The sequence below is a fragment of the Mastigoproctus giganteus genome, chromosome 3 (genome assembly GCF_048544385.1).
Source record: "Mastigoproctus giganteus isolate SK-2022 chromosome 3, ASM4854438v1, whole genome shotgun sequence".
NCBI classification, from domain to species: Eukaryota; Metazoa; Arthropoda; class Arachnida; order Uropygi; family Thelyphonidae; genus Mastigoproctus; species Mastigoproctus giganteus.
In genome coordinates, this window is record NC_143577.1 from 30,213,589 (window position 1) to 30,226,217 (window position 12,629).

General features: G+C 36.5%; 1 protein-coding gene across 2 annotated transcripts in view; it reads right to left on the reverse strand.

Annotated features, from left to right (window-relative positions):
* The window catches only part of LOC150087838 (F-box only protein 38-like), a 146,961-nt gene that overhangs the window by 62,468 nt on the left and 71,864 nt on the right, over nt 1-12,629 (reverse strand). For both annotated transcript variants that reach the window (XM_090369226.1, XM_090369225.1), the window contains exon 6: nt 2,618-4,193. In XM_090369226.1, the coding sequence (XP_090225352.1) occupies nt 2,618-4,193 (1,576 nt within the window). The remainder of the gene's footprint in view (nt 1-2,617; nt 4,194-12,629) is intronic.

Here is a 12,629-nt window from a genome sequence, read left to right on the forward strand (position 1 = left end):
ACCTGTATACAGTACTCAAGGTGTGGCCTGACCATTGCCTTAAACAAGGGGATAATCACCTCCTTATCCCTGCTAGAAAAATTGCTGTATATCATTGACAAGACACTATGAGTTACTCTTGCAGACCGTCTGCACTGCTCAGAAAAATTCATATCTGCCTGCACAATTACTCCCGGGTCCTTTTCATTCTCTACCACTGTCAGTGTAGTACCACAGAGTTGATAAGTCACTCTGGGGTTACTGCTTCCTATATGTAGTACTTTACATTTGTCAATGTTAAACTTCATTTGCCACCTCTAAGCCCATCTGCTCAACTTTTCAAGATCCTGTTGCAGCAGCATGCCATCATTAACAACCCTGCTGACTTTCGTAATTTTTGCAAACTTGGACATTAAGCTTGATATACCATCATCAATATCATTTATAAATACAGAAAACAACAATGGACCCAACACTGAACCCTGAGGGACTCCACTAATAACATTAGTCCACGATGAGCAGTGTCCATTGATTACCACTCTCTGTCTTCTCCCACTCAACCATCCCTTTATCCATAGCAGCAATTTGCCTCCAATGCCACACTGCTCCAATTTGTGCAGCAGTCTTCCATGTGCAACAGTATCAAAACCCTTTCTAAGATCCAAGTATATAATATCAAAGTTATGCCCTGCATCCAGTTCTTTTGTGACTGCATCACAGTATCCAATCAAATTGGTTAGGCAAGACTTTCCCTTAACAAAACCATGCTGTGTCTGAGCTATAACTGAAGTCTTGTCTAGATGATCCTGCAGTGCTTCTTTAACCAGTGCCTCCATTAATTTTCCTGGAACAGAAGTTAAACTCACAGGTCTATAATTACTTGTGTCAGCCTTTGATCCTCCTTTGTGAATTGGGGTTACATTTGCACATCTCCAGTCTACGGGTACCTCCCCTGAGTCCAAGGAAGCTCTCATAATTATGGCTAAGGGTTTGCTTACTTCCTTTGCTCCCTCCTTTAATATAACTGGATAAATTCCATCCAGCCCAGGTGCTGTTGTTGTGTTTATCTTCAACAATTTCTCCTCCACTTTACTCTCAGTTATTACCAGATTATCTAGCTTACTGCCAGAGTTGAATACACCCCTTGCATTCCCCTCGCTGAATAACTCCCCATGTGTGAATGTCGATGCAAAATATTCATTTAGTTTGTTAGCTACCTGAGCAGGATCATCAACAGTTGAACCATCGATATCAAGTGGACCTATCTGATTCATCCCCTTCCTTCTAGAGTTTACTTAAGTAAAGAACTCTTTGCTGTTTTTCTTTGCATCCTTTGCCAAAGATTTCTCGTAATCTGCCTTCGCCTGCCTAACCTCCTTTGTAACTTGGTTACAGATCAACTTATATCTGTCATAGGCTTCTGTGTCACATGTTAATTTATATGTATCCCATGCATTTTTCTTCTCTGCCATATATCTCATTAGTTCATCTGACATCCATTTAGGCCTAAACCTTGAACAATATTTCTTAGTTGGTATGTAAAGCCTAGTAGCTTCCAAGATAAGTTTTTTGAATGCTTCCCATTTTGAATTTTCTGTTGGTAACATCATCAGTTGATCCCACTGTATAGAATTTAAATACTGTATCAGACCATCGTAGTCGCCTTTACGAAAGCAAAAACCCTTCCCTTTACCCCTGATGGTAGTCACCTCTTTGAGTAAATCCCACTTCAGCACACTGTAATCACTGCCACCTAGTGGTTCCTTTATCTGCAGATTCTTAATGAATGAAGAATCACTACTGATAATCAAATCAAGAGTATTACTCCCTCTAGTTGCATCCCAAACATGTTGATGTAGAAAACAACAATCATCCAATAAATCCACAAAAGCCTTGCTAGTGTGTGAGTGACCAACCCACAAATTCCAGTCAATATCTGGGAAATTAAAATTCCCCATTATAAGACTCTCTGATTTACTGGCCCACTCTGTACAGTTTCTTATTATACTCATCAGAGTCATTAGGCCTATAGTACACTCCTACTCTCAATTTTGATCTCCCAATGCTTATGTCACACCAAACTGACTCGACACTGCACTGTCCAGCGATGTCGACTGGCTTCACTTCCTTGGATTTTGTGTGGTTCTTAACTAATAGCATAACCCCTCCTCCCTTCCTATCCTGTCTATCCCTTCTGTACACATTGTACTCCCCAAATTCCAGTTCTGAATTCCTTATATCTGTGTGATATAAGGAATCCAACTCAGTACCAGCTCATTCTTTGTGTGGAATACTGGCTTAACAAATGCTGTAGTGCTAGGTTCTGCTCTTATATAGAGGCAGTGTGCTAGTAGTGGTAGTTGCAAGCACAATATATAGAGTCACAGTTTGGAATATAGCTAATGCAAAGTGTACAGTTATTGAACCATCTCAGTATATAGTTCAATAATATGCCAATGATACAATAAAATAGTGCTTATGAATGACACAGTTCCAGAATTCACTTATTCCCCATTTCTTAAAAACCAATAGTACTGAATTATTTTATTTTTATGAAAAATAAATATGAACACAACTTAATTACAGTTTAGTTTAGGTTTTCCTCTTTTACAGACTGATTAAAAAATTTAAAACTTACCTACTTCGGAATTCTCTGCTATTTACAGCATTGTGAGAAGATGGCTGTAGAAGATTCTGGGATGACCTACCATCTGATACTTGTGCTGATCGTTGTCGACCAAGTGACCTTCGAATATCTTCACTAGTCGCTTGGGTTCCATGACTAACAAATTTTGGTGCATGTGTATGTTGTGAAGAAAGCATACGTTTCCTCTGCCTAGTCAGTGGTCCTTTATATATTACATCTGATGGAGAAGATTCTTGAGATTCACTTAAGGAGCTATTTATGAGTTCGGTTGAATTACCAGGGTTTATAGTTGGAGATGAAGTTGAAGAAGATAAGCCTGAGGAAGTCGAAGGTTGAGGATTTTGATGATTACTTACATAACTGTTACAATATAATGGTGTCTGCAAACCTTTTCTGATATTTGCTTTTCCACAGCTACACTGACATATATCGGATATATCTGAATCTTCTTGTAATCTACTCCAGCATTTTCTAGAAGTACATAACTTTTTACTTGAAAGACTTTCTCCAACTCTTTTCTTTTTTTCTAACTTGTTTAAGTGTACGCAGCTAACTTCTTCATCATCGTCATCTTCTTCCTCTTCACTGAAACTGGGTAAGCCATGTTTCTGCATATCTTTATTTAATGCACAATCATTACAATTATCTCGTTTGGGTAACCTTGGAATTTGTCCTTGCATCCAACTACAGCTAGGCTGTTCTATATTACAACTTTCATTTTTTGATGATAATCCAGTGTTTTTGCACCTATTTTGGTTATTTGAATATGAGGTAGAAGGTTGTGATAAATTAAAATCTTCATTTTCACTCACTTCTTTGTTGTGTTTTAAGTGCCTGTATTCACAAATACTTGCAGGATTTGTCCCTTTATTATGCCCATTCTTCACTAATAATAGCTGGGAGCCCCTACTGCAGTGGATACATACTTGATTTCTCAATAAATCTTCCTCATCTAGCATAGCATTGTTTTCATTCATCAAATGTCTTGCACTTTCATTTTGCTCTGGACCCTTTAAAGAAAAGTGTTGACAATTCTCATTTGCATCTCTTTCATTACTTTCTTCATTTTTTGGATGTTCTACGTGATTTTCTTCCTCAAAAGCATTTCTTCCCAGCTGCTCATTAACCTGCTGAAGCTGTGGATCGCGATCTGGCATCTCACCTAAGAACTCCTCATTATGCTGCTGTGGCTGCTCATCTCCAAGAGCATGATGTTCTTGATGTGCATCCATCAATTCTGGATCAAAATTATCATTTTCAACGTTATCATTTTGTTGATCTTGTAAATGTTCTGCAGCTTCTTCATGTTGTTGTGGCTGTCCTTGAACAGCAACCTGCTCTTCTTGATTACTCACAACAGCTGATGACATTCCCAGGCCAGTTCCTGCACTAAGACCAACGTGACTGCAGCCTTTAGGAGGTTCTCGAAACATGTCTTCCAAAATCACAATTTCTACAGATGGTAACAAGGCAAGAAACAGTGCAAATGATGGGAGAAGTAAGCAATGGCAACGACGTAAAGTTAAATCTGTCAAGCTTTTCCAAGCTTGCTGTCCTAGTTGCATTCCTATTTTTTGACAAAAACAATAAAATAAAATTACTGAAATGGAAAATAATATTCTGATCTATAATTGTATAAGCACTAAACAGCAATTTGTATTCTTCACACTACAACTGTTGCCATCCTCATAATTTCCATCTCTCCAATGCAAAAGTATAAAAATTAAACACAAATTCTACTAGAAGTAGGGTCTATCGTTCATCCCTCTCTGAAAGATGAATCTGTATTACAAATTAATAATAATAACTGCATACCTTATAACTTCAATGCATTAATTCATGACAATATAACTAAATACATTAAATACCACATAACACAATGAGAAATTATGCATGTTATAAAATGCAATATTTTAAAGTTATTTGCTTCAGTAATATTTTATTTATTATTTTTTCATTTTGTTCAACATCGTATTGACTTTGAAAATGCTTGCATTCCGAGACCTTTTTCCATTATGAAAAAAAAAAAAAAAAAAAAAAAAATATATATATATATATATATATATATATATAAAAACCCTTCAACTATTTAAAGCTTGTAAAAAGGCCAAAATGATTAACAAAATTTTTATTAAAACAAATTCAACATAATACAGAGCTGAAGTGTCAACAAATACCAGGATTGTCATTAGTCACACTTTTCTTATTATTGTCATTGGTCACTCTTTCTTATTATGAAAAAATTTGTAAAGCATTCTGTGAAGTGTCACTTATACTTGCTAAGGCAACTGAGCAAGGTATGTTAAGTTCCTTAATATAATGTGGCTTGTCAGCACTTTTTCCCTATGCACACTACTCTCAGACTCCCCACAGTCACAGCTGGTAGAGTGGAGGTAGCAAGATTAAATACTCACTATCTAGATCCCTCCAAAAGCAGTACCAAACAGGTTTGGTCCAGTAGATTATTTAGGGTCTTTCTGTGTTTTTCTGATTTTAAAGCTATACCCTTGAAATTTAAAGGAATATTGGATCCTGCCAATATTGGATCCACCCATCATATGTCATCATGAATATTGGATCCACCCATCATAACCTCAAAAGACTAAACATCTATTTATGTCATATTGCATGATATGAACAAACGTTTAGTGTGGCTTTCCTAAAAAATTGTGAAAAGGCTATTGCAACTTCTTTAAAGTATTTCACTTTAAGACAGCAAATGAAGAAACGTCTTATCTTTTTTAGTTTCATGTATATGTTACAAATGTCTTTGTTATTCTGAAAAGCAATGATGCACCAAGATAACATGTTTACCAAGACAATTTTAACTCTTCTGCTGGCATATAATTTAAAAATGCATAAAGAAGTTATTGCAAACACCTCAATAAGATACAACTGTAGGGGATATTAATGCATAAATTAAAATTTGAACACCAAAAAGAATTTTCTGTGAATATGTTAAGACAACTGTCTTTTTTCCAGTTAGGACAAACAACTGATCAGTGGCTAATTTTGCAGTACATGCCACACCTAATTTGAATTTGAATCTGAACATGAAAATAGAGTATAGTTTCATACTCTATTTACCTCCAGATAGTGCCCTCTTAAATGGAAATGACTAGTACCTAGATCAGCAGGGTGAAGTGGTTAAAAAAAAATCTCCAGACCATGCAAATGGTACTGATCTGCATAATACAAAATAAAATCTTTTTATTTTGCAGCCATCTGGAACTGATCTATAAGAACCTCCAAATTTTAGCTCATCTACATCAATGTATCATGAATAGTCAAACTAATGGGATAAACTTAATTGCAAAAAAGATCTAAGCCTCCCAAAAATGCCCTTATTCATTTCCAAAATGTAAATGGTCTCAGTTCTAATCTCAATAATGTCTATTTATACCTTCTGAGCTCCACTTTTTCTGACAGAATCTCAATAATCAGTTTTTTTTTTTTTTTTTAATGTAAACCCCAAGCACAAGAGGTATTAGAACCTATAGTACTTAGTACCGTGCTTGGGTTGGAGGTTGAGAAGACGAAAGAAGATATTTGTTGACATTGGACTTGAACTTCTGTAGACTGTAATTTTCAGGAAATACGTATGAAGGAAGGTTGTTCCAGAAAACGTCAGTTGAATGAATAAACAAGGAAGATGAAAAGTTGGTTCTGTGAGTTTGAAGTTGGACAGTAAATGGATGTTGGCTGGTGGCGGCACATGTTCGGACTGTTTTGAAACAGTTGTCTCGATTGACTCCCATCATCTTTTTGTTCCAATTATTTGCTCCACAATTCCATTTTAAAGGTAGTACTTTTGCACACATCAGAGATTTCTAATCTGAAATATACTCTTTATGATCCCTTTTGGCACAAAATCTCTTTAGCTTGTTCTCTCATTTGACAGCATTAGGTAATGAGATTTTGGGCTAAAGAGGAACTTTGTTGCCTCAATCTCTCTAATTTTGTATTTCTTTCTTTGAAACTCAACTTTCTCCAATTTCACTTTCCTAACAGTGAAGGAAATTTTCATAGATTTAAACTTAGATGATGTTTGCCAATTCCAGAAGGCAGAGATTTCACTTTCGTAACAGTGAAGTAATTTTCTTAGATGATTTAAACTTAGTGATGTTTGCCAACTCCAGCTGGCAGAGATAGTGAGGCTTTTGCTAATACTATTAATCTTATGCAATTTATTTACATATGTCATTGTGGCAGATGCATAGTACCACTGCTTGTTCCTTCGGTACTATCTGTGATTTTAAACTTTTATGGAGAACACATAGTACCACTGCTTGCTTGTAGTAATATCTGTGATATAAATTGCATTGCAAGCAAAAAACGTTTGTTGAGATACTTTGCCCACTGTCTCATTTTATGATGCATGATTTCATAGGGTTGTGCCTATCACGAGACTTTTCAACTGAAGGCACTAGGAAATACTGGGGCATCCATCATACTCCAGGACATAAGTCCCTTTGATTTTGTCTTGTTTGCAAAACTGATAGAACCTGTTAGTGGCAGGACATCTTACATGCCTCAGTCTCATATTTTGCAGATATCAATCAAAAATGCTCTGTAGATGGCTGGTTATGTGTTAGCCATAAGGTACAAGAAAGCCACAGTCTTTTGCTACAGCAGCCAAAAAATAAATAAATAATAATTAAAAAAATAAAAAGTAAACAATAAAAATAATTATGACAATAAAATATATAAAATGAAAAATAAAACATTGAAATAAATTACCTATGTGTTTCCCTCCTTGCATAGGTGACTATCTGGCTGGCCCAATTTACCCAAGCTGTCAGCCTCAACCATTCACAGAGATAACTTATTCTAGTAATTAAAGACTCACTGGCTAAAAGAAAACTTCCTACAGTCCAGTATAAATCCTTTTTCTCCACAAATTGAATTTAAAGCCTCTAGTTGTGAAATCATTTATAAAAGTGAAAATTTCATCTTCATTTCATTTTACTATTCTAATTTATCCTTTCTAAGCGACTTTAGGTTTCAATTAGTTCAACTCTAAGATGCTTGGTTGCCAAGCTCTGCAGCCCACATATTTGAAGACTTGCCTCATATGGGCACTGTTTGGAGATCTCTCCAAGTGAGTTTCCCAACTTTGGACCCTTTCAAGAAGCTCAATGTCTTTTTTTATGTGCAGTCTCCATATTTGGACACAAAATTCCTAAAGCACTCCTGCAATTGTCAGAGATAATGGCCTCTCTATCTCTACAGCAAATGTTCAATTACTCAACAATAAAAGACCACAAATCTTCTTTGCCACCCATCTACACTGCTCAGAGTACATCATGTTCACCCATATCCTAATTCCTAAATCATTTTCTTCCTCTATTTTCTTAATTCAACTTCACCAAGTGTATAAGCTATTTTGGGGCTGCTATTCCCTAAGCATAAGACCTTATATTTTGCTGCATAAAAACAGCTGCCACTTTCCTGACCATCCTTGAAGCCTATCCAAGTCATCCTGAAGATGCAGTGCTTGGCACTGTTCATTAACCACTTTCCTAACCTTCACATCATCTGCAAATTTTGATATCATTTCTTCATTTATTTCATTTATGAAAATCAGAAACAACAGCAACAGTGGTTGTAGAACCATTCCTGGGAGGACGCCACTCCTAATGTTAGGCAAATCTGAAGAATAACTATTAAAGACAACCATCTGCCAACCTGCCCTGTGATCCCAACATATTCCAGCGTATACAGCAATCTCTCATGATGGAGTGATTCAAGTGCTTTGCTAAAATCTAAATAAATATGTCAAAATTATTTCTGACATCCACCTCATGAGTAACTGTCTAAAAATTGGTAACCAAGTTAGCTAAACATGATTTTTCTTTAACAAAACTGTGTTGTTAGCATTCATAATTCCATTTCTATCTAAATGTACTCTTTATCATTTCCTCTATAATTCAATAACACTGAAGTCAGACTGACCACTCTGTAGTTACCCACTTCACTCTTAAAACTGCCTTTATGTAATGGTGATACACTGGCACTTCTCCAATCCAAAAGAATCTCTGCCGGGTCCAATGATGCCCCTCATAATTAACCCCAATGGTTCAATGTACTCTCTTGCCATATCCCTCAAAATTATAGGGCATGTACCATCAATTCCAGGAGTCTTACTTGCCTTTAGGCTTGAAAGCTTTTTTAATACAAATCTGCAATTTCCATATTGCCAATTTCGAACTGTTAAGCTTCATTCACAAAGCCTCTCCTTTTCCCCACCCATTACATAGAGATCAGATCTGATTCATTTTCTTCTTCTTTGTATTCACAACCATGAAAATTCCATGTCCCTGTTCATTGCTCTATTAGCCATTGCTCTCATATCCAGCCATTGCAGGCCTAAACCTTTTCTTTAGTGCTACTGTAATGAGTGGAATTTCCCTCTCTAAATCTTAATGCCAATTATCATTATTATTTTATTTTTTTTTTACAGAAATGAACTGATCCAAGCATACACTTAACAACCAATTCTCCATACTTCCCTATCCATAGTCCTCCTTTCCATCTACCTTCAGTGTCCACCATCACCGATTTGTCTATCATAGTTTTCTCAGTCTCTCTCTCTCTGAGACTCCTCCCCTAAACTTTTCCCCTTCATCTTTCATCTTTACTTTGCAATACAGATCCAATCCAATTTCTTTTCTGCCTTCTGATTATTTCAGTCAAACATTTCTTTTTACTCACCCTTCTCGAAACCTTTCATTTTTTACTTCATCCACCAATCTTATCTTTTCCATCCTCCTCCATAACCACATCTCAAAACTTTTCAATCATTTAATATCTTTTAATCTAAGCATCTAGGGGCTTAGAGGGGAACAAGGTATCCTGTGTGTTATCAGACATTCAGTCTAAAACACTGATGGATCCAATATCTTTCTATTACAGAAGATTTAAGAGAAGTCCGGTTGGCCTGCCTCCCTAAAATCCACTCATGCACACCTTCTCAATGGTAAGCCCTGTTACGTCACTTAGGTGGCAACAAACGTGTAGAGTGGTTCTCTTCAAGATGCCTGGTCAGCGTGAAGAGGAAAAGACCAAACCCTCCAGCATATTACAGCACAACAAAACAAATGGCCCTCAGTCCCCAGTGGCTTTCACTCTCACTCTTACGGCAACGAGAGGATCAGAGTGGAAGCAGAAGGTGCTAAGAATCTCTGGGTACTACCAGGCTGCCATGCACAGAAACTAAACTTGGCCTTTTACAACGTAAGATCACTCATCGGTGAAGATAGGATATTAGAGCTGGAAAAGGAATTAGAAAATATGAATTGGAATATCATCGGTTTGGCTGAAACAAGAAGAGGAAATGAATCACTTAAGTTTATCAAGTGGAAATCTGCTGTACACCAATGGAAACAGTGAAAGGAGTGAAGGTGGAGTTGGGTTTCTGGCCATAAAGATTTAAAAAACAACATTTTGGAATTCAAAAGTACATCACCAAGAGTGTCAAGACTAATACTTAGGATTTCTAAGAGGTACAAACTAAAGGTTATAATGATTTATGCATCAACATCGAGCCATGATGATGAAGAGATTGAAGAAATGTACAAGAGTCTTCTAGATGAGCAGAAAACCCACTACACTATTATTATGGGTGACTTCAATGCTAAGGTTGGAAAAAGACAAACAGCGCAGAAAGGGGAACTATAGGAAATTTTGGAATTGGTGAAAGAAATGAAAGAGGTGAAAGACTTGTGGAATTTGCAGAATCTCAAGGATTGTCAGTAATGAACACTTTTTTCAAGAAAAGGGTGAACAGAATGCGGACATGGAAGAGTCCAAATGGATTAACAACTAATGAAATCGACTTCATCCTCACTAACAGAAGATATATTGTGAATGATGTTACCGTCCTGAATAAGGTAAATGTTGGAAGTGATCACAGAATGGTAAGATGTACACTTGATATAGATGTAGGAAAGGAAAGGAAAAAACTGACTCGAGTAAATAATACAAAGGTCTTTGAGATAACAGAAGAGGAGAAAAAGCAGTATGTACTGGAACTTAAGAACAAGTTTGAGCTTCTTCAGACTGCTCAGGACAAGATATCAACAAGGAATATTACAACTTTCTGAAAGTGATAAAGCCCAAGAAACCTATAAGGAAAAAGAAATCCAAAGAAGAAAAAATTAGTCAAGAAACACTTGTTATGATGAACCAAAGGCGAAAAATGAAGAGCAAGATAAACACTGACAAGGAGAATATTGAGTATACTAAGTTATGCAAAGCCATTAGAAAGAGACTCAGAGAGGACATAAGGATTTAAATCAGCAGCCACGAGCAGTAATACAGAAAGACAAATGATACTGAAGAATAGCGATGGTGTACTTATAAACAACAGAGAAGGCATAATTCAAATAGCAGAAGACTACTATAGACAATTATACAAGGAGCGAGGGAATGATGCCAGCAGTGGGGAAGATGGATTGCAAATTAGCAACACAACGACATACCTGATATTCTTCCTGATGAGGTAGAACATGCATTGGAGAAAATGAAGAATCAGAAAGCCCCGGGGGAAGATGAAGTTACTGTAGAGTTGGTAAAATTGGGAGGAAGAGACATAACACAAAAACTGGCAAGGCTCTTCACAAAGTGCATTAGAAAAGGTGTGACACCTAAGCAGTGGAATAATGCAATATAGTTTTTGCTGCATAAAAAAGGAGATGAATCAGAAATTGGAAATTATAGACCAATTAGCTTGTTATCCCATATCTACAAGTTGTTCACAAGGGTCATTACTAACAGATTAGAAAGAATACTTGATGAAAATCAACCGAAAGAGCAGGCTGGCTTTAGGACAGGATTCTCAACTATGGATCATCTTCATGTAATATCACAGCTAATGGAGAAAGCAAATGAATATAAAACACCATTATGCCTGGCATTTGTGGATTATGAAAAGGCATTTGACTCCATACAGCATAAGGCAATATTTCGGGCACTGCAAAGAAAAGGCATTGATACCCCATATATTATGATTTTGAAGAAAATATATGAGAGTGCTACCTCCTTTATTAGACTAGACAAAGACAGTAGCAAATTTAAAATTGAGAAAGGAGTTCAACAAGGAGACACAATATCTCCGAAGCTCTTTACTGCTGCCCTTGAGGAAGCTTTCAGAAGATTAGACTGGTCGCAGAAAGGAGTCAATGTGAACAGAGAGTACCTAAACCATTTACGATTTGCAGATGACATTGTGGTCATAAGCCACGATCCCAAAGAATTAGAGGAAAATCTTAATCAGTTATGCACAGCTAGTAAGGATTTTGGACTAAAGATGAATATGGCTATAACAAAAGTAATGATGAACAAGTATGCCACAGAAAGGGAAATAATGATTGAAGGAGCAGTAATTGAAAAGGTGGAGTCATATACTTATCTGGGACAAGTTATTAGCTGTAATAATGATAAATGGCTGGAAGTCAAGAGAAGAATAAATTTTGGATGGATAGCATTCAGGAAATATAGTCACATACTGAAGAGCAATATCCCAGTTTGTCTGAAACGTAAAATAATGAACCAATGTATACTCTCCACCATGACTGGAAGTGAAACTTCCATAAGTCATGAATTTAGATATAAAATACCCATTCAGTTTGTCAGCAACTTGAGCAGGATCATCAACAGTCAAACCATTGATATTGAGTAGACCAGTTTGATTGAATTACTTCCTTCTGGTGTTTACATATGTAATCACACCTTTGCTGTTTTTCTTTGCATCCTTTGCCAAAGATTTCTTTGTAATCTGCTTTTGCTTGCCTGACCTCCTTTGGACTTGATTACAGACTAGTTTATATCTACCATAGGCTTCTGTATAATCCAATAATTTATATGCATCCTGTACACTTTTCTTCTCTGCCACGAGTTTCATAAGTTCATCTGACATCCATTTAGGCCTACACCATGAAGAGGTATATGCTTATGTTGTTATGGGAGTTTAATGGCACATAAGCTACTATGGCTATAATGC